The sequence below is a fragment of the Cryptotermes secundus genome, unplaced genomic scaffold (genome assembly GCF_002891405.2).
Source record: "Cryptotermes secundus unplaced genomic scaffold, Csec_1.0 scaffold955, whole genome shotgun sequence".
NCBI classification, from domain to species: domain Eukaryota; kingdom Metazoa; phylum Arthropoda; class Insecta; order Blattodea; family Kalotermitidae; genus Cryptotermes; species Cryptotermes secundus.
This window is the reverse complement of record NW_019744422.1, coordinates 127,551-150,627: the sequence shown is the minus strand read 5'-3', so window position 1 is coordinate 150,627 and position 23,077 is coordinate 127,551. Positions and strand designations below refer to the sequence as shown.

General features: G+C 39.2%; 3 protein-coding genes across 4 annotated transcripts in view; 2 read left to right on the top strand and 1 right to left on the bottom strand.

Moving 5' to 3' along the window:
- Positions 1–4,906, top strand: part of LOC111874782 (N-acetylneuraminate 9-O-acetyltransferase) — a 48,222-nt gene extending 43,316 nt beyond the window's left edge. Inside the window, exon 15 of the mRNA XM_023870566.2 lies at positions 3,557–4,906. Coding sequence (XP_023726334.2) covers positions 3,557–3,901 — 345 coding nt within the window. The 3' untranslated portion in view covers positions 3,902–4,906. The remainder of the gene's footprint in view (positions 1–3,556) is intronic.
- Positions 4,907–7,422: 2,516 nt separating this feature from the next.
- The window catches only part of LOC111874785 (ubiquitin-conjugating enzyme E2 W), a 47,072-nt gene continuing 31,417 nt past the window's right edge, over positions 7,423–23,077 (top strand). The window contains exon 1 of one of the 2 annotated variants that reach the window (XM_033755590.1): positions 7,423–7,504. The gene's annotated coding sequence lies outside the window, so the exon portion shown is untranslated. Of the gene's footprint in view, positions 7,505–7,699; positions 7,779–23,077 lie in introns of those variants that run through there. The other variant, XM_023870574.2, reaches the window with a different exon arrangement.
- On the bottom strand, positions 20,663–22,871 carry LOC111874787 (myosin-3). The gene has a single exon (XM_023870578.1). The coding sequence runs from the start codon at positions 22,598–22,600 to the stop codon at positions 20,663–20,665; it is 1,938 nt and encodes a 645-aa protein (XP_023726346.1). The 5' UTR covers positions 22,601–22,871.

Below are 23,077 nucleotides of genomic sequence, written 5' to 3'. Positions count from 1 at the left end.
ATCCATCTGTGAGAGCTAAGATATGTTGAAGCTATCATAATTTGAGGCTTAGCACCAGAGAAAGAAATCATACCGGGAGAGAAGCAATACTCCTTGTGGTATACAAGCACAACAAAATCATCTGTGGGAGCTAAGAAATATTGAAGATATCATAATTTGAGGCTTAGCACCAGAGAAATATCGTGAATGAAATCATACCGGAAGAGAAGCAATACTCCTTGTGGTACCAACATATGAAACAAAGAGTTACCCAAACCAACTACACTTGACGTCGCTGTAGTCTCTTGATTTCTGCTGTAATGACAGGGGCCCAGATGGGAGAGATATCCATACTGGGTTGACTGATAGGATGGTCCAGCAGAGACATGTGGGCTGATTCCTTGTATCTTCTATATGTGGTGTTGGGTTCGATCTGCAAAACCTTCGCTTCATTCCAAAGAATTTTGTGATCTTCCTCGTATGCATGTTGGGCCAATTTAGACTTTTCCAGCAAACCCTGTGTCATATTATATTTGTGTTCCTTAATGCGTACTTCTAGGGGTCTGCTAGTTTCACCGATGTAACATCTGCCGCAGTCGCAAGGGATGCTATACACACACTGCTTCGTTTTCTGGGCATCTCTACTGGGTCCAGTTTTCATTAATGTCCCCCGGAGTGTATGTTTCGTTTTGAAGATTGTTCTAAGCTGAAAACGATTCCCGATGCGTCTGAATTTCTCGGCGATACCCTTGACATACGGAATGATTACAGTGCCTCGGTATGTTGTGTCTGAAGAGGGACGATTTCTTGTCGATGGCTTCAATACAGAGTCCACGAATTCTTTAGGATATTCACTGAGCATTAGATCATGTCTTATGTTTCTGATTTCTTTACTAAAATCCTTCTTGTTTTGACATATGACCTTCGCTCTGTTGATCAAACTATGAACATCTCCCCTTTTTTACGTGGTATGGGTGATTGGACTTGAAGTGAAGATAACGACCAGTATGAGCAGGCTTTCGGTACACTTTGGTGGTCAGTTTTGGACCCTGCTTCATAACCAAAACATCCAAGAATGGAAGTGCATTGTTGACTTCAACTTCCATAGTGAATTTGATGGTAGGCCTGATGTTGTTAATATGTTGAAGAAATTTCTGTAGCTCTTCCGGTCCATATGGCCATATCACAAACGTGTCGTCGACATATCTCAGCCATTTTGCAGGCTTGTATTCAGCTGTGTCTATTGCTATTTCTTCGAAATGCTCCATGAATATATTACTGACCACCGGGGATAGTGAGTTTCCCATTGCCATACCTTCCTTTTGCTGGTAGAACGTATCTTCAAACTGGAAGTATGTGGTTTTTAAGCAGATGTCCAGTAGTTCCATCACGTCTTCAACTTGTAGAGGTGAGCGTTCTGGGAAGGAAGAATCCATTCTGAGTCTATCTCTTATGATTTGTAAGACCTCTTCCACTGGTACGTTGGTGAACAGACTAACAACGTCAAAACTTACAAGGCAGTCTTCTTTTTGCAGGTTGATATCCTGTATTGATTTTATAAAGTGTTCAGAATTCTTTACGAAGGAACCTGTGTTTCCAGATAGAGGATTGAGGATCTTATGGAGGAATTCAGCTAATGCATAACAAGGAGAATCAATAGAACTAATTATTGGTCTGAGTGGGATACCAGGCTTGTGAATTTTGGGGAGTCCGTAAAGATGAGGGGGTTTACTATGATAAGGGGTCAATTTTCTCTTCAGTGCAGTAGGAAGGATAGTTTTATGTTTAGTAAGGAGTGTCCGTATTTTTCTCTCAATTTGAGCTGTAGGATCCTTACGTAAAATTTCGTATACACTTGCATCTAGGAGGCTGGCTATCTTCTCCTTGTAAGTAGACTCGTTCAAAACCACCGTACAGTTTCCCTTGTCAGCCTGTAGAATTCGTATATGTCTATTATTTTTTAAGGATTTTAAAGCCATGGATTCCCTCCTCGTCATATTAGATGAAAAAGTTTTTGCTTTCTCTAACATACACCGGATCTAATAGAAATTAGACTGTTTTTTAGAATAGACAAGATGATGGATAATGTCCAGCAAAATATTAATTGTAATATTAAAGAAGCTGATCCCTACTGCCTCCCTATTTTGCTTTATGACAAGTTCCCAGCCTCACACAGATGTATTATTTCAAGTTTTATATGCGGGTATAAGCTCTTTTGTTTTGCTACCATAATTAGTGGTTTTAAAAACAATTCAGTTAGCATCAGGTGAAATATAATAGGCATTTGATTGAGACAGAACTTAAGCATGCATCTGTGTAGTTATGTTTTGTGACATCATCGTTCCACCTAGATCAGTGGAAACTCAGAAGAAGGGGAATCCTGTGTGACAAGGAGGGTAAGATACCACATGGTGCAGTGACCATCACATGATGTATATTTCTCAGTGGTTAGAACTTGAGAGGTTCAGTTGCTCACAGATTCTGGAATGTGAACTTTCTCCTAGGCAAGGGTAGGACAGGGAGGGTGGATTGACAGGATCTTTGTGAGCTACTATTCATAACTAATTTTGGAAGCAAAACTACAAGTGTAAAACTACAGTGTAAAATGTAAAAAGCCAGACTGAGTCTGTTGTAGATTTGTGGCAAAAAAAAAAATAAAAAGCTAAGATGTGCCCAAGTTAGAACCATAATGGGTTAAAGCTGTGAAGGAAGAAAGGAAGAACATAGATTGAAGGTGTTTGAAAACAGGATGCCAGGGAGAATATCTGAACCCAAGGGAGATGTAGTAATAAGAGTGGAGAGAACTGCATAATGAACTTAATATCAAGCAAGATATAGTGGGTGGATATGTGGCCTGCATGGGAAAGATGAAAGATGTGTACCAGATTTTAATCATGAAACATGAAAGGAGGAGACCACTTTGGAAACCAAGGCTTAAATTGGAGGATACTACTGAAATGCATGTTAATGAACTAGGGTTCATCTGGCTGTGAGTTTGTTTCAGTGGCTGTCTTTCCAAACATGATAATGCACATTCTGGTTCCATAACAGTTAGTGAATTTCTTGATTACCTGAGCAATCAGGCTTCTCAAGAAGAACACTGCTCCATGGAGTGTTTGGTTAATTAGAAGACTAAGGTGTCAGGATATGAATTGGCCAAGATAAAGTCCAAGTGTAGGCCATCATGAACACAGTTTGAGATTCCATTGAAACAAACCAGCCAGCAACTCAGCACAGTTAAATCAGTTAATCATTTGAAGAGTGTGGTCGTCTGGGTTGTAATACCATGTTGCTTGGACAGAGGCCATTATTTCAGTGGAACATATTGCCACCTGCTTCGGCATGGCTTACATTTGCCACTGAAGATGGAGGCAGTATGCTCCTCTGAAATGTTAGGCTGTCTCTAAACTACACAGCATTACAACCCAGAAGACCATTCTGTTAATAAACACTGCCATGGGAATGTGACATCCAACACTTTCAATAATTTGGTCAGCAGTTTGTCACAGTAAGCCTGTAGAATTGGGGTGATTATCCATGGACAGCAGGTGTAGATTTAGTTTTGAAATGTTGACAGATCGTGAGCTACATTGTGCTTCGCAACATATCTGGAGTTCTAAGGACTCGATACTCCAGTTTCTTCGCCTGGTTTGGTCGGATCTCGTTGGAACTGTTCATCAGTCAGTACCATATTTGGCTCGCAGCAGACACACATGGTGTTCTGGTTTTGGTACCAGGATATCCTGTTCTGAATGTGATGGTCACCTCTTTCATCTTTGTGTGTGCAGCGCATGAAGTGCATCGTTTGACATTTGTTCTCATGCCTTATGCTGTTCCATCTGACTGGAAGCTTGTGCTGCGCAATGCTCTGCTGTTTCTTGGAGTACTAGTGCCCATTGGGATTCATGACGGTATGTTCTGAGAGTCATTTGTTGAGGAGAAGTGTCGCACGAGAAAATGTCTTGTAGAAATAATATACAACTAAGACAAATTTGATACACACTTGAAGATTCTTGACATTTTCTTTAATGTTTTAATTGCCAGACAGTTTTGTAGCAATTGAACAGCACATGCAGTGAAGTCCCCATTCATTCTTTTCCATGGGTCAGTGGATTTGAACATTAAACCAAAGAAAACCTTAAGTGGAGGTAATTTAACACTGAGATAATAGAGTTAGGACTACAAACTTTGAATGCCATATGAGGGAGCACTTTAAATTAAGAAATGTTAAATGGTGATTCCCCTACACTGAGATCTGCATATGACCAAGATAAGCAAAGAGTATTGAAAATAACTTAATATTTTAGAGCCATTTCTTAACGTATATATAAATATGTCTGACAGAAGATTGGCTTCTAAGCCTTAGCAAGATCAGATCCTGGCAGGCCTAGCACAACCTGCCTTATCAGCTAAAAGGTTCATTGACAGTGAAAGGGTACTTTTTGTGAATTAGAGGTTTGAAATATTGTTTTCAAATCCATAATTCGACATGTGGTAACAACCAGTGTTTCACAGTTCTATGCTGATAAAGACTGAAGTATGAACAACAGTTTCAGTTTATGAGTGTTTTGGCTGATGTTGTGATTGCACATGATGGTTGCTAATATATTGTCATCATAAAACATCTTGTAAAGAATTGGTACTATACAGTAAATCTTCACTCTGAATAACAGTCACTTGCCTTCTTCAGCTCTAACGGTCTGTTGCACAAATGTATTGATATGAAACTGTTAGAAGTTACACAGTACCAAACTCAGAAATGATTTTTGCTGGAAATTGAATTCTGTTTGGTTGGTAGGATATGAGACTCTTGCATGGAGGTTTGCAACTAGAATCTTCCTGCAAGGAACAATAACTTACTCGTATATTGTTTAGTATAAAAATTTGTGATAATCCATTAAGTTTTTGTAATTGCTGTACCAGAGCTCAGGTGGATAGTTGCCAGCTTCTCACTGTGGAGGGATGGTTTCAGTCCCAGAGCAGCCCATTTTGGATTTGTAATAGATGGATTGGCACTGGAACAGGTTTTTTTTTCTGAATACTGCAGTTTCCCCTGCCATTTATCATTCCATTAATAATACTATGACTGGTACAATAGACACATTTGTGGCCATAGTACCAAGGAACTCCGTCTCACTCCACCCTAAGAAGAAAATCACGTCTTACAGTAGTTGTAGCATAGTTTTCATGTACAACAAAAATTACTCATAACCACCTTTTCAGTACGTTTACTTCATGAGCTGCATTTTTCTAGGACCTACCAATGTGCAATATCAAGTACCTATGTGTTCTCTTAGATTAGACTTTCCTTTCTACTTGGTCATTTAGAATACTAGAAATTAATAAATTGGCTTCACAGGTACCAAAGAGACACCTTTAAGTGAAACTTGCATACACAGTATTTAAACTTGCACCAGTAACATTTATCTCAAAACGTTTCACTGTGGCTACTAGTGACCTGTTATTCAGAATGAAATCATAATTCAAATATTGTACATGTAAATATTATTCATTTTAATGAAATTTTCTATTAAATAATCTCAATATAAGTACTATTTTCCATCTCCTGTCTTCTCAGAACTTACCTTCTTAAGTACTGGCTCTTATATGCTATTAGGCACATGGCCTCTGCTTACATTGCAGAGTAGGGTCTTATTGAAAAGTTGAAAAAGCAATTGTGTAAAAACAGTGCATGTTCACAGTGCAGTGTCTCATGGCAGACTGATGCAATAGGCTTGTGGAAGTGTGACCTTGGCCTCCCTTCTCATCTTCTTTCACCGAGGCAGTTACAACAGTAACAGTCCAGGAACTTCCCAATAGAACCTCATATGCTAATACTAGGCCGCTGTTTCAGACATGCCAGTACTATCAATTTTGTGTGCTAGGGCCCAGCTGCTATCTGAAGCCTGGATACTTTCTCAGTTTCTGTTGATTACACTACTACAATTTGAGGCCTAGCCACTATTTACAGTTCCTGTGCTAGTATTCATCTGTGATTTCTTAGATGTGGATACTATTTGTAATTTCTTTTCTTGGTCTATTCGTATGTTTGTATGTGTGATGTGTGAGATACTCTTTGCAGCTGAGTATAGCTGAACTAAAAATGTATGGAATGCAGTAGTTCTTAATGTAAGTGAAGGATTATGTGCAGTTGATGAATACTGCAGTTGTGAGTTGAAATGTCAGAATCTGACAAAATTGAATGAAATGGCATTGTGTTTTGAGCCAGTAATTCCCACTGGAGATAACTTACTCACGCCTCTTCAGTTTTTGTGAGGTCCATTGGTGCACAGAAAATATTTCTTTAATATGTCTATCTTTTTCTTAGCACTTCTGCAGTTGCAACACAACTCTTTGAGAGCCAAAATTCAAACAGCTCTCTTTCCCGTTTTCATTTCAAACTTTCTGAACCCTTCAACAACGCAGAACATTTAATTCCTACTCACCCCTTGGGACGGGGGATATTTAAACAATTAAAATGGTAAATGCAACATTTCACTTAAAGTGTAATAAATTGGGAAAAACTGGAGTTTTGTTTTTCTAATTTTCACACTACGTTCAGAAATGTATATAAAATCGGTGTACTGATCAATGCTGCTTTAAAATTATTTCTTTTGGCACAGTGAGCATATAAAAATTAGGAATAATAGTATCATATTACCTTAGAAGTTCAGCTGGGTGTGTTAGTCATGAGAACATTCCACGCAGAGTCCCATGTCACATGCATCACACCAGTACACAGTTTTTGACACAACATGCCGTTTCTGTGGTTTTGATTTCTTCGCGGTTGGTAGAATCTTGTTTATAAAATATCTTTCTCTTAGGTTGGGCACTGTTTTGTCTGATGTTGTCGACCCGGCACTTTGTGTTCTACAGCATTAGCATATTTCACAGAGTCCCTCAGTTAACTGAATTCTGATTGACAATTGATCTATTCTTTTCCTTGTGTTATTCCTGCATATTCTCATCGCATTCAGAAATGTTCTTTTTGTCCCTTATAGTTTAGCATATTCTCCCATTGGATGTTTGTGCTTTTCTCGATTCTGTCATTTACCACAGAATCGAGAAAAGCACAAACATCCATTTTCAGTGTCTAATTCCAAATCTGATAAAACTTTGTTCTGATTTGGTTGGAAATAAATATATTCCCCACTAGTCATGACACAACACAGCTGGCCACTTCATTCCCTGTGGCTGACCTTGACTAACCAGACTGCATGATGGTATTTATAGAACAAAGAGGAATGTACTGTCTGTGGCCACAATTCTTTGTTCTCCCCTGTCACTGCCGCTGTCTGAATCACCATTACTACGGGTCTCACACACAAGCTAGGTCAGCTAGGTCTTCGGAGGAGAGTTTGTCCTTGATCCATTCTCCCCACTACCTACTGGCTGATACACACAGCTTGAAGAAGGCAAAGCATTTTCCTTTATAGTCGGTTAAGTCAACAGCAAGGTCAAGCTACCGACTGCTAACTAAACATTCCAGAGTCTTATCACGCATTTGCAGGTGGTTGCGTGCAATGTAAGTGGTGCCAGAGCGATGTATAGCGTGTTGCAACTTATCGTATGTACTTATGTTCCAGCCTGGCGATTTTGTGAACAGTATTTTACTAGACCATATTTTGAGCCACTTGAATCCAGTCTATATCACAGTCAACTTCAGTACTATCCACCTGTCTTCCAGATAACCCTTTTCCATTTTCACATTATTGTCCATCCATTTCCTTGGATATTCAGGATCTTTGAAAAAGTCGTGTGACATCTTATTCTCTACCTTTTTGACTGAAGAGTGTAAGGTATTTATACAAAGCGCTGTATATGATTATAGTAAATTTCTGTGTTGATAGTTCTGAACATACAATCTTGAGACATCAGCTAGTTCACCAATTAGATATAAACACTAATACAAAGATCAGATATCTTGAGAGTAAAACGTTTGCACTGCTGAACATTCCTTCAAGCTTCAGTCTTGTACATATTATGGGAATACATCTAGGTGACTGTTTCCAGATTATATAATTGTCTGGGTCCAAATAAATCAACAATCCTGTCTTATTTAGGTATGCAGAATTAAAAATCAGAACCAGTCTGGAATTAATGTGGAAGAAGGAGCTTAGTTTGAAAATCTTTTGTGAATTTGGTAAAATTAAAATAATATAACTGGCCTTCACATTTTTCATGAGTAACTGTAAAGACCTCTGTGTCAAATTTCCTTACTTCTGGAGTTGACCAGATTGATATCGGGATTCACAAGATGCAGACTAGTGAATTTATATGGTATCTTATTTAGGCCATTCAGTTTCAAACCATACTGATTCTCTTGAACTTTCCTAATTACATATTCTAGAGTAAAAATAAAGAGCAATGGGGTTAAATTGGCCCATTTTGAACCAAAAAAAAAGCATCAGATAAGTGTTAATTTATACAAGTTCTGCTTACATAAACAGAGAACAAGCATTCAGGGACATTACTTTCAACTAAATTATTCTCTCTCAGTTTAGTCCATGGTTGGTCAGTTTCCATTCATTACAGTAAATTTTATGTTGCTTTTCATTTATATATTTTCACAGCTTCAGAAACGTTCCAGTAGAGGCAGATTTTCATTTTATCCAAGTTCTGTTTCAGAGTAGTTTTAATGGATGTCTTATAAAGAATTATGAGATTTTTTAAGCCTGTATAAGATGCAGTATTCTGTGACTGCTACTGATGATGTGTACTTCAGTCTTATTTCAGTGTTCCAACATATGTTGCTATTTTGTTCCAAAGATAAGAACTTGTGTTAGCATTTGAGAGCTGATAGTTGAGCTAGTCATATTTAAGTGGTTTTGTGTGTGTGTGTGCATGTGCGTCCTTTTGTGTAAATAACATTTTTGTCATATTTATACACACTTGTGTTACAACAGAATTCAGAACCTTACAAAACATGACCTGTTCTATAAAGAAAATCAAGCAGATTGGTGTAATAATAATGGTCTAAATTTGTATCTAGAGGAGACGCTCTTTTGAATCTATGCAGATTCAAACCAGATATATTCTAGATATGAGTCTAAATGTGGCCTACCAGCTATCTTTACTGAGGTCTTGTGTGGATTTCCTCAATCGCTCCAGTCAACTTCTGAGACAAGTGCCTTGAAATAGGTTGTGACTATCTCCTTCCAAATCCTTATCAGCTTAGCATTTATAGACATTTTCCATTCACTCTGAATTTCGTGTAACATAGGCAGTTGAAACAGTGCCATTAAATACCTAAGAAACGTTTTATAAAGCATGTTCTAGTTTAGTGACTTGCAAACTTTATAAACATTTTTGGATTAGTTTTGATAAGAGTTCATTTAGGCTGGACAGTCCTTCACAGGATTTTAATCAGCTCTCAAGGGTATCACTCCCTTGGTTTATGCAACTGCATGGATTGTGTGGCATCATATAACAGTGATTATGAATGATAAATTTGTAAGGATGAGGAAGGAAGCAGTTGTGATGCTTTGTGTGCTACTATCCCAGCATTTCTGTGGAGGGAATGAGGAAAACTTCAGTCAGGATAACTTGCCTTTGGGGAAAAATGTAAACCCAAGCTCTCCCATTCAGTTCTTAATCCTAGAAGGTTCAGATATTTAGAACAGGCAACGTTTAGTGAATGCAGATTATTGATTTTGGGTTTGTCATATGAAGTACAATGTAGTGTATGAATGTGGTACTGGTAGTATGCCTCAGAGAGTGTAATATATGGTAGCACTGTATTGTGACACATTATCAGAGCTTGAAAACATTGCTTGCTGTTGGTTAATTTCACTTCTAGCTAAGAATGGTGTATAATATTTACATTAAAATATTTTTATAACTATAAGCTGCTTGATCTTGTAGCATTACATTTAACTCTTTTGACTGTTGACTTAATAAAGTCCGCCAGTTCAACAAAATGTCAGAATTCAGATAGCAACACATTGTTTCATTCCTGTACTTGTGAAGATAATTGATTTTACCTTTAAGACACTGTCTCCAATATATTATGTATTTTTTATTTATATTTTTGGTGTGAAAGTTCTATAAATACAATGGTGCAAAGCATCGTGTATATTTGACAGAACAGTTCCACCTGTTATAAATTGTCATTTCTATACATTGTAACAACCATTGTACTTTTCTGTGGAAGCACTGTTCCATTCATAATGCAGTGTGTTCCTATCTTTGCTCTGTTTATAACAGAGTGATTTTCTGTACAGTGGAACTGTTCTATCCATAACATGATGTGTACATTTTTGTGCACTGGAACCATTTCATCCTTAACACAGAGAATACTTTTCTGTGCAGCAGTGACATGGGTTACCCATTAAATCTTAGTAAAATTTGCAAGTTGGGCTTTGATATAAATTGACTGTATTTGGATGTAGATGATACAACATTGTGCTTGGCATTGAACAGTCTGCATAACATTACCATAATATCTATCAATTGAGTATTAACGTCTCATTTGAGACAATTTAAGCAGATCAAATGTTGCCATGCAGTTGAATGTAGAAAGTGAGATATGGAGCCCTAACTCTTAGAAAACAATATTATTTTTGTAAAAGTTATTCAGGTTCATTGAAAATAAGACAAAATGGAACAGATATTTTATGTACAGGTACGGGGCTCTAGGAGAAAGCTTGTGCACTAGCCACAGACAAGTTAACAGAGGCTGGCAGTTCGTTTGAAGTATTTATATGAAATACTATATAGTGTGAGACTTTAGGTGATTAATTTCTGCAACATGTTAACTACAGTGTGATACTAAGTTATCTCTCAATATGTTTGGTTTTGTGTGCTTTGAAACATGCCTTACCTGACTTATTGCTGCTTAATTATGGAAGTTCCATATACATGCTGCAATATATAATGGTTTATTATATATTTTTTATTGCTACATGTTCTGGCCATGGAGGCCATCAAGATGGCCTGCATAGCCATAATTATATATTTAACACAACATGATGCTCAGATACAGTATTCCATTTCTGCTGCTTGTTTCATTGAGCTGTGAGGCACAGAAGATGTGTCTCACTGTGCACTGATTTATATGAATATTTAAAATTGGGGAACTGGAATATGTTCTTACCCTGAAAATAAGTTATTTCATAGAATATTAGGATACCATAAAGAAAAACTGTTTCTGTTTGTAGCATACTTTCATTCCTTAAAACAAAAATTGTAGACTAATGAGAACATGCTGTACGTATCCCATTTCAAGTTTAGAACCAGCTGACTGATTTTTATGTAACCTGGTACAAATGTTATGCCACTCTATGGCACCCCAGCACCATGCATTTTAATTTCATACAATCTTTAATGACAACATGGTGTGCACACAAACTTGTAAGGCAGGAGTGATACTAGTGCCACGTACCTTAGCTTCCTGAAATGCTGTATGGTAACAGATCGTGGGAAAATATGCAATTTCTGAGAGTTTCCTCTGGCAGGAGTAGAATGTGAACTGACATGGCAGTGATGCGAGAAATTCCTTCAGTGGTCAGTTTTATGGTGATAACTAATGAATCATGAGAGCTAAACGTATGAAATTTGGTACAGAGACAGATCACAGACATATACATACACATTATGTATGAAATATTGTTTGTATTTCAACAGTTACAAATGCAAGGATGCAAAACTTTGAGGTCATATCCAACAAACTGAATTTATACAGAATCTGTACTTAAGTAGTAAATTATTTATAAAAAAAAATAAAATAACAGTAAAGTAACACACGACTGTATCTTGTGGGTCAGAAAGTTATGCAGCTGATAAGTATGCTTCATGAAATCTGCTCAGAATTAAGCAAAATGAAATTCATCATAAGACTCTTTATACACAGTGTCCAGATGAAAGGTATCCAAAATAAAATGATTGTACCTCAGAAAGTATTTATTATACACATTTATGGATTAGACCATTACAGAGGGAAACTATCAAAGTTTATTTCTGAGTACATAACTTTCTCAATATATTCCAATGTTGGCTCCCTTGGTGGCACAACAAATATCCAGACAGTATTCAATCTCGTTCCACGTGTTGCTTGAAGCATGTTTAGTATTAACGTAGCCATACCGTCCCTTATGTGGGCTTTCAGGTGTTGCAGGTCATTGATCTTCACCTGGTAAACAATGTTCTTCACATAATCCCACAAGAAAAAACGAAATGGCATTAAATCTAGCAACCTAGGAGGCCAATTGATTGGTCCACCCCTGCCGATCCATCTCTCTGTCCAGGTGATTCATAACATGGTGGCTGAAATGTGTCTGTGCCTCATCTTGTTGGAGGATAGTTTTTATTTGGGCAGTGCATACAGCTCCAGCATATACAAGTACAAACATCTGGTCACAGTCCTTTTCAAAAGAAAAACAGTCCAATCAACTTGCTGTACATTAAGCCAACCTGCACATTCACTATGGGGCTGCCTCTCGCCAGCTCACGTGGATTTTGACTGCCCCAAATCCTGCAGTTGTACCTGCTTAAAACTCCATTGATATGGAATGTCGCCCCATCTGAGAAGCATGCTTGGAGGAGGAAATCGGGTGACACGTCAATTCTTTCTAGCATGTCCACAGCAGAGTATGTGTGTGTTACTTGGTCACTTGGTTTTAGTCAATGAACCATTTGAATCTTGTACGCTCTTAGGCAGAGCCTTTTGTGTAGCACATCAGGCACTGATGAACATGGAATTTTTAACTGCAAGCTAGCGGCATGAACTGATTTGCACACTTTGCTGGAATGCCTATCTAATGCAATTGACATTTTCTTCAGAGGTTCATGTCTTTCCAGGAGATTTTACATACAACAGAATACCTGTAGTCTTCGGTTCGTTGTTACAGAACCAAATGCTTCTCCATATAGGAAGTTGATGTCTATATGTATCGCATCCTGAGATTGCAACTCTGCTAGCTATAATACAGTATGCAGTGAACCTGTTCCTGTGGTGTTGACATTGTTAGTGAGCTCGCTGAAGATCACCAGCTGGCGCATGCACATAAGCTGGGCACAAAAAAAAACTTGGAGTTTTCCTTTCCAGTGACATAAACCAGATACGTGTATGACAATTAGTTTGAGATATAATTTTTTTTATGCCTTTTGTCCAGACACCCTGTAGAGTACACCCTCAGTGCTGAGCTTAATCAAAATCTGTTTAGTAGGTGCACAGTGAACTGTACATGAGCACATACATCCCCATTTTGCATACATTTAAAGCACTTTGTACAAAGGACACATTGAATCATATTCTGTTTTCCCATGATTCACTTTTATGTACTGGTTACCAACACTTGAAAATTTATGTACATGCTCCTGTCTTGCTTCATTTGTAGGACTATTTGATATATATTTAATAACACTGTCATTAACTTAGCATAGTCGGTATAACGACTGGATATGGGCTGGATGAGCAAGGGGTTGAAGTTTCTCTTCTCCATATCATCCAGACTGGCCCTGGGGCCTACCCAGCCTCCTATCCAATGGGGACTGGGGGCTCTTTCTAGGGGCAAAGCGGCTGGGGCATGAAACTGACCACTCACCTCCAACTAGCACTGAGGTCATGAAAATGTGGATCTATACATCCACTCCCCCATACGTCTTCATGGAGTAGTGCTTAATTAGTTAAGCATAAGAACGACTTGAGCTTATTAGCTTTAGTCAGAACCTCAGATTATACATGTTCAAGTGACTGGAAAATAATGTGTAATGAACAGTTTTTCAGTTAGTTGAAGTCTAGCAGTCGCCGAGTTAGTTGAATCGAGACAGTTGAGTTCTAGCAATCACAGAGAACAGTTTGCATTTGATTGTACTTGCTAGTGTCAAAGTGAGTGTTCAATAAATGATTAATCCGAAACCTATAAAGGATGTTGAAGTAAACATACACCTTAAGTTAAGGTATTCCAGTATTTACTTGGAGGGACAGATAAAAATCAGTCCTGGCTGGGATTCAAATTTGGTCAGCTCCAAAATACTGTCACATATTGCCTATGTAACATGACAGATGACTTCATGCTCTTCAGAGCTGGACTGTTATAATCTGGTTTCGGACGGGATAGAGACCACCTTTGCCCAGGGTTCAATTTCACCTGTTCTATGCTTGTTACCGCAGGAATGCATTATTCCCACTGTTTCAACAATCCATTGCTTAGGAAATTCTAGCCTTACCCGACACAGAACACCTTGTAGAAGTGTTTGCTTTCATCCGCTCTTATGCAATGAACCCTCTGTTGTCTTTTCGTCTCGGGGGGGGGGGAAACACATTTCTTTGGGTTATTCCTATGCAATGGCCCACTGTTATTGCATTTCCATGGAAGTATCCCTTCTGGATTCTGCCAAGTTTTTATGCTCGACAGAAAGCTTGTTGAATGGCATGAAAACATTGACAGCCTCCACTGAAAATGTTGCACTTACAGTAGCTTTTATTTATTTTATACAGCTTTTGAACTCTGTTAGGTTGGACTGCTTCAAGTCTAATCACCTAGCAGTATTCATTTATTTCAAATTCAGTAAATCCAAAACATAGGTTGAAATACAACCCTGGATATTGCAACCGTCCCTTCTCCGTAGCGTCCTTCCCGTCACCGCTGCTGCTGCTGCTTCTTCTTTCGGTCACTCCCGTTTCCCCTTTTACCACTTTTGTTTTATCTCAGGGTAGGTTGGGCGTCAGTGGGGTGGAGGAAACCTAGGAGTTCCTGGTAGGGCATGAGACCCTCTCAGGGTGTTGCACGGGTTACATTCGGGGTGACCCTATTTATTGAATGCCAGACTAACTCGAATGGTGGTTGCTTTTATTCATTCACTCTTACACTTTATTACACTTATAGGGGGTTATTACACTGCTATAACCCACTTTTTACGGATATTCTTTTGTTTATACAATTCTCAGAGTATATCCGCACACGTCTAAACTGCTCGAGGTTAGACTTTTGTGTCTTCCACTCTCGGACACGTCTACCCTATTCAATGCCCCACTTTTGTGTGTCTGCGTGGCGTCAGCTTCGCCAAAGCGTGGTGAAGCCAACCCACGCAAATTCCATCTCATAGTTTCACTACTTGGGTAGTGCTAGCTGATTGGTTAAAATAAACTAATTATTTTGAGTTTGACCAATAAGGTCTTAACTTGCTGGCCCTTATGAAAAAATGCAACCAAAGCTCTTGGGATTCCCACTGACTTGATACTGTACGTCGTCATTCGTGTGAAGTCCCTTAGCTTATTGCGCACAAGTTATAGCGTGCATTCCTGGGTAAGAGAGGTCCTAAATTGGGTTACCTAAGGGCAGTCCTAAGCTCCGTTCGGCTTCAAACTCCCCAAATTAAATTTTTGGGTTATTTAACAAGTCCTATTTTGTTGTAAAATACAAACATAAAATTTCATTTAGTCGCCTTTATGTAATTTTTACCCAATTTTAGTTTTGTTTAATTTTGAACGCAACCTTGGTTATTGGTATTTCAATAGTTTAACACTTACATTTAGCCGCTGGTCTTCCTAACCTGATAACTATTTATCTTTCTTAGTTCAAACACCCTGTGGTTTTGATTTAGCTATGGCCTTGACATCAGCTGTGACGGCTACCGCCCACATGTTTAGCCTTGAGCGTATCGTAAACTTCTAGCAAGCGTATTTTGTTACGCGGCTCTCGGCTGCATCGTCGCTTATCAGTAAGACTCTTTGTCATTCTCTGTGCTTGGTTTTGCAAGGTCAATCCTCTCTTTTGAGCTTTTCTTTCCTATAGCAAGAACAATCTTGGATGTTAAACGATACACTACTCAACTGGCTTCGAAATCGCGGTTGTTTACAACGGTTGGAATTAAAGTATGGTTATTTGCAGGGTTGTCTAAACTCGCTATTACTTATTATTGAGCCACCCGGATTGGATTCCTTTACACACCCTCATTATTTATTCTGTAGAGCCCTTTTTACTTTGAAGTTTCCTCGTAGTAAGTTGCTTACCCTTCTCTAATCCGACGTTCCCTCAGCTCTCGGCTGGCATCTATTCACCGACGTTACTTCCGCTTCCTTGGTTGGTACTTTATTTACCGACGTTGGGCTCGATTAGATTCATCCTGGGGCTTGGCGCTCACACAACTTTCGTTTGCCTGTGCTTGCCCCTGCATTATTCTTTCCCTTGATTCCAACTATATCTTAACTTTCATCATTTCAGTAATTACTTTAATTTTAATATTATACTTATTTTTAACAATACGATTCCTTTAAATGTTTTATCCAAATTTGTTCCTGACTACTTACAATTTGCTTCGTTTTATTACTTTTGATTGATCCTTGCCGCAATACCTACTATACAGTTTGTTTCTTTATGTGCCTTAAATTAGTATTTTACCTTTTCATTTACTCAGACCTTTAGGTCATTTACAGCTAGTATTTCTGTTTACCTTTCAACTTTCCACAGGGGTTGTTAATTATTTTAGTATTCTCCTTCAATTCAAGTGTGGCATTTGCGCTTTTTGTTACATTCACTTCTGCCCTTAAGTTGTCAAACCCTTCATTATACATATATATATATTTTAACATTCAAATTTGCTCCCTCTTTAACATCTTACATTAGTTACAATACTTTGGGTATACAATATTTTTACATTATTATCTGTACAAATTTGTTTTAAGCCTCTAACTAGGTTGAATGCCTCATTATACTGATCATAGGCAGATTAGTTGGCTAGGTACTTGCTCGGTTAACCAGTCTACTGAAGCATACCATAGTTTGCATCATTCTTAGTTAAATTGTTATGGCCACTGGTCACTTCGTTTATCACCTCTAGTTCAATGGCCATTTTAGCCTTGTAACCGTTTGTACTTTGTGAAATATCATATAATGGGTTACAAAAACAATTGTGTCACTATACACATGCTCTGAAAAACTTAGCTTTGTTTGTATGCCTACTAATTAGTTGTTTAAGTTACTAGATCTACCGGTTGGCATTAAAATCTGCCTTGTGAAATTTACAGTAGTTTAGTGGTAATAAATGTGTTTACTAAAACTAGTAGTCTTTTCTCTTCTTTCTTCCATTTCACTACCACTGACACTGTTCACTTTTACATTTCTTAAATTCTTTTTCTTCAATATGCACTCTTAAAGTCGTTTTTCTTCTAATCACTGCCTAGTTATTCAAATCACTTTTAACGGGAACTACATTTCCTGCTCTAATCTCACATAGGGTTTCATATGGCTAATATGGAACAGCCCCTTCCCCTTTCCTGATACACTGCCTAGTTCATACAGGTGTTCGTTGATTATCTTTGTGATAAGGAATGGGCCCTCATATGACCTCTGAAATTTGCCTATAATCCCTTTACTGGCTTGTGATACAGGTTGGGCTTTCACTAATACCTGATCTCCTACTTGGGGTAGCCATGAGAAATTTCCCTTTCTTTTCTTACTCCTTCTTTTTTCTGCTTTAGCTTTCATTCGTGCATAGGCCTTTAAAATTTTCGTAGAAAGTTCTTCCGTTGGGGGTTGGTCTGGTAGTTTTTGGTAAATTTCTTGAAAAATGCCCTTTTCCACTCTTCCCCCTAGTAGCTCCATTGGTGAATAGCCGGTCACTTGACTAATAGGTTGGTTCAACCAATTTTGGATGTGAGGTACTAATTCCGGCCACTGCTTGTGAGTTTGGTAGCAATAAATCTTGAAAAATTTTCCCAATTCCTTCATAACTCTTTCCACAGGATTGCTTTCCGGATGTCTTATGGGCGAATATCTCACGATGATCCCCAAATTCTTCAAGGTGTTTATCCAAATGGGACTAGTAAACTGGGATCCGTGGTCAGACAATATTATTTTGGGCTGTATTACCTTTACTAAATAATGTTCGGTTATCTTCTTTAAACATCCTTTAGTGGTCGCTGCCCTTAATGGGTAAAGCGTTACAAACTTAGTAAATACTTCCAAACATACTAGTAGGTATTTCACATTTCCTCTTCCAGTGGGTAAAGGTCCAAACAGATCCACAGAGGTTAACTCTCTGGGTTGGTTAGGTAAATGTGCTAAAGAATCTACTTTTACCGCTCGGTTTGGATGTTTCACTTTCTGACAATCTTCACAACTAGCAATATATTTTCGAAGCTTCCTTCCAAGATTTCTAAACCAAAACATGGTTATTATTTGGTAGTAACATTTATCAGTGCCTTGGTGGCCTAACAATTCGTGGATGTATCTAATGATGGGCGTTTCCAAACTCTGTGGCAACATTATTCTCCAATATAAGTAGTTTTTACTGTCTTGATGGCACAAAATCCCTTGTTGCATAGAATAAATTTCTTGATATTTTGCTGGGTCCGCTTTTAATTGCTCCATTATTTTTAGTAGTGTAGGGTCGGCCTGTTGTAGTTTTGGTAACTCTCTAAGCTGTTTTAATACTCCCTTGTTGATGCCCAAGTTAATCTTGGCAACTTGAATATCTCGCTTTTTCTTGTGGAATTGTTTTAATTCGGGGGTTAGGCCTATAGGGTTTCTGCTCAAAATATCTGCGAAAAAGTTTTTGGCTCCACTCAAGTACTGGATTTGCAAATCGTATTCTTGTAACTGCATCACCCACCTAGTGACCCTATCTGAGGTGAGAGTACATTTCTTTGAAAATGACAAAGCTTTATTGTCAGTGTAAATGGTCACAGGATGACACACAATGTAGATTCTGAATTTGTTCATGGCATAGACTGTGGCGAGCAATTCTTGTTCACAGACCGAATATCTTCTTTCAATTTCGGTTAGCACACGGGAAGCTGTAGAAATAACCAAAGTTTCACCAGATTCTTGCTTCTGACTCAAAATAGCACTGATGCCCACTTTGCTAGCATCGGTGTGAATTTCGTAGGGTAAATCTTCCCTAGGGTGGGCTAATAGTAGACTATGGGAAAAGCTGTTCCTCAACTCTTGAAAAGCTGTCTCTTTATCTGTGGTCCATGCCCATTTATTTCCTTTCTTCAATAAAGTTAGTAAAGGGGCTACATAGTCTGAATACTTTACAATAAACCGATTGTGAAAATTGCATGTTCCCAAAAACTGCCGCAACTGCTTTTGATTCCTCGGGGCCGGATAGTTTAGTATGGCTTGGATTCTAGATGAATCTGCGGCTACGCCTGCTTGACTAATGGAATGTCCCAAAAATTTTACTTCAGTAATACAAAATTTGCATTTTGTTGCATTAAGGGTAAAGCCGGCCTCAGTCAACTTTTTAATAACGGTGTTCAGGTGATCCAGATGTTCCTCGAAAGTTTTAGAATACACTAAAATATCATCAACATATGTTAGTACAAAACTTTCCGTACCGTTTCCCAAAGCTAGTCTTAAAGCTCTCATAAAGGCAGGTAGGGAATTTTTAAACCCATAAGGCACTCGTTTGTATTGATAGACTACAGAATCGTAAAGAAAAGCGGTGTATTTCCTGGAGTCTTCGTGTAATTCCACTTGCAAATACGCTGAACTTAAATCCAACGATGACATAAATTTAGCGCCTTCAAATCTTTGTAGCAATTCTTGAAGTGGTGGTGCCCTTTCACAGTCTGGGGTTGTATGCTGATTCGCTTTTCGGGCGTCTACGCAAATTCGCGGACTCTTTCCTTCCCTTGGTACTACCGTCAGTGGACTTAAAACGTCGGAGTTACTCAATTCTAGTATGTCATCCTTAATCATGTTTTGTATTTGTAGCTTGACCGCTGGTCTGAATGCAAAAGGTACAGGTCTGGAAAAAGAGCGCAGGGGTTGGTCCGTCTTGACTTGAAAGTGATATTTGAATAAGTGGCACTTGCCCGGTCTCTCAGTAAAATTTGGTAGGAACTGAATAAGTATTTTGAATAATTGTGACTTTTGTGGTGCACTAATAGTCGTGCTTTGTTCTATTATGCGTCTTAAGTCGCCTTCCTTGAGATCTCGGGGATCGAACTGGTCCTGCTTTTGCTGCTCCGGGCCCCTTAATGGCCCCTCGGAATGCAGTGTGACATCATCTCTTCCTACTGCAGTACGGCCGTGTATCTTATCAGGGTGAGGGTATGAGGTTTGAACAATATCTCTTGTGTATGCGGCGGAGTTCTGCTCGCCTGAGTGTCTTCCTTTAACGCACAGTGCCGAAGCGAATTTGGTTGTTACATCTTGGGCTTCTATTTGTAGGTCGGTTTCCGGGTTCTCGAACCGATGGCTTCTGGTTTGTCCTTGCCGCTTGTATTCTAGTATGCCTGAACCAAAATTTAGTTGCATCTCATGTTCCTTCATGAAATTGCATCCCAGGATGACGTCACTATTAAGTTGCGGTGCTACCAAGAAGACTGCTTCGAATAACTCTTCACGCTCTTCACCAATAGTGAATTCGAGTAGAGCTTGCAGCTTGATCCTTTTTGACCTTTTCCCAAATGCTGTTACTAAGTTAATTCCCTGAACGGGAAGTGTCAATATTTCAATGTCTGCTTCTTTTAACTGTTCAAAACTTTCTTGAGAAATCAAATTTACTTCACTACCGGAGTCCAATATGGCTACAACTGCTTTTTTATTCTTAAGTTTGATAGCAATCTGAGGACTTTTACTGAAATTTTCTTCGTTGATAAATAACACTATGGGGTCTGAAGTTTCTTTTTCTGGGATGATTTCCATGGAAGAGGTGGATTGATTTAACAGGCCTGAGCTCAAAGTTTTATTGAGGATGGAAGCGATGCGGCCTTCAACGCTCCCTAGACTTAGTTTTCCTCAGCGTTATGGGGGGGCTTTCCCCGTGCGTCATCCTCCCTCTCATTTCCTGGGTTTCTCTCGCGATTTTCGAAATTTCTGTGGTCCCTGGGGTATTCATTTCTCCTACAGTTGCCCCTACCACTAGAATTTCGCCATCCTCCTTGGTAACTTTGGTCATTTTGTCTCACTTGTCTGACTGGTCCTGGGCCTTCTTGCCTATAATTTCTACCTCTGTTGGCTTGGAAGGGGGGTTGGTATTGACCTGACCTTGGAGGGACGTCCGAAACGTCTTCTCTTTCTTCCATTAGTTCTAGTCGCTTTAGCACTTCCAAAAACTCGGCGACTGTATTTAATTTAGTACTAAGCAGCAGCTCCTTTTTTTTCAACGGGTAGTGACTGTGAATAGCTTCTATAATTTCTTGGTCCGTGAGTCTAGGCTCTAGGTACGAGGCCATGGTAGCAAATTTAAGTAAATGTGCTGACAGGGTCAGTCCTCCTCCCTTTTCATATCTACTCTGATACAACTTGCACTTAACGAGCCCTTGTTGAGCTGGGGACCACCAAGTGCCCAAAAATTCTGATTTAAATTGCTCATAACTGGCTAATTTGGAACTAGTGGCTTCTAACCATTGCTTAGACACTGAACCTGTTATGGATCTCTTTGCTACTATCAACCAATGTTGCGGCGGGATTCCTCGAAATTGCAAAAACTCTTCAAGCTGCCCAATATGTAACTGGGGGTTCATACCTTTGCTTTCGTCGAAGGTTGGTAGGGCGTACTCGGTGCTGCCTAGCTTGCCGGAGAATGCAGAAGCGGCCAAACTTCCGGGCTGAATTTCTAGTCCTGGACTGTTGCTTCCTTCTTGTCGTGAAGTACCTGGAATTTCTACACCCTTACTTACAGAGTGTTCTACCCTTGGGGACGTGGCCTTGGACTGTTGTTCCACCTTTTGTTTTAAATTTACTATTTCTTTTTCCAATTGTTTCAATTCATGTTGTACCTTCAATTGGTCACTTTCTACCCTTTGCTCAATTTGCTTACGCTCCTCCCCTAGTCGCCTCGAAAAAGCATCGGCGCTTTCATCAAATTTTTGTTGGACACCTGTATTGGATTTTAACAACTCATGATTTATTTCTTCAACCTTGTTCACCCTTTCTTGAAGTGTGCCCACATTTTCTTCTATCACAATGATGGTATTATTTATTTCAGCATTACCGATATCTACTCTTTCTCGGATCTCTCTAACTTTCTGTTTTACCTTTGACATTTCTGATTCCTGATAATCAGCCAGTTGTTGGATTTTGGAATTCCGGTCCTCTCTTTCTTTTCCGAATTCCTGTTTCACTCCTACTAATTCTCTTTCTAAAGTATTTTCACACTGCTTAACTTCCTTTCCGACTCTACCAATTTCCTTTCTGACCTTTTCGACCTCCTTCTCCAATTTCCCCGATATTTCTTGTCTTAAGGCCTCGTTGGCCTGACTGCACTTTAATATGGCCTGATCTATGCCCTTCTGTAATTCGTTCTTTAACAGTCTCTGACCCTCCTTCAATTCCTCAGCCAGATTTGCCTGTCCCAATTTTATTTCTGCGAATTGCCGTTGAACTAGTTGATTTGTATTTTCTTGAGCCCGTTTTTGTGTTTCCTGAGCCTGATCTGATTTTGATATTAGCTGCTGTATCATGGCCATCATGCTTTTCATTTGGGAATTTTGGTCGTCACTATCGCTAGTGCCCTCTTTCTCCGGACTGTTTGCAGGTGGATCAGGGTTTTCCATTGCTAGGACATTCGGACTAAACCGTATCTCTCTTTCTTCCTCCACTAACTCTATTTCCCCCCTTTCTGCTTCCCACTCTTCTAAATCTGGGGATTTTTCCCGGGAGCCTAAATCCATTTCCTCAGACATTGCTTCGACAGTTCTGCTTCTCAGCCTTTTCTGGGACATTTTTAATAAACTTGATTTGTACTACTTACAGTTGCAGTGATGTATTGTTTAAACTACTTGCACTTCACCAGTGATGTTTCTCCGCTATGTAGTCTGCGATGTCGCGGGTTGGTGTGCCCCTAGGTGTCACCTCCTTATGTAATCTTGCGCCACGCGTTGGGCAGCCAGCTGCAACTGTCCCTTCTCCGTAGTGTCCTTCCCGTCACCGCTGCTGTTGCTTCTTCTTCTTCTTTCGGTCACTCCCGTTTCCCCTTTTACCACTTTTGTTTTATCTCAGGGTAGGTTGGGCATCAGTGGGGTGGAGGAAACCTAGGAGTTCCTGGTAGGGCATGAGACCCTCTCAGGGTGTTGCACGGGTTACATTCGGGGTGACCCTATTTATTGAATGCCAGACTAACTCGAATGGTGGTTGCTTTTATTCATTCACTCTTACACTTGATTACACTTATAGGGGGTTGTTACACTGCTATAACCCAC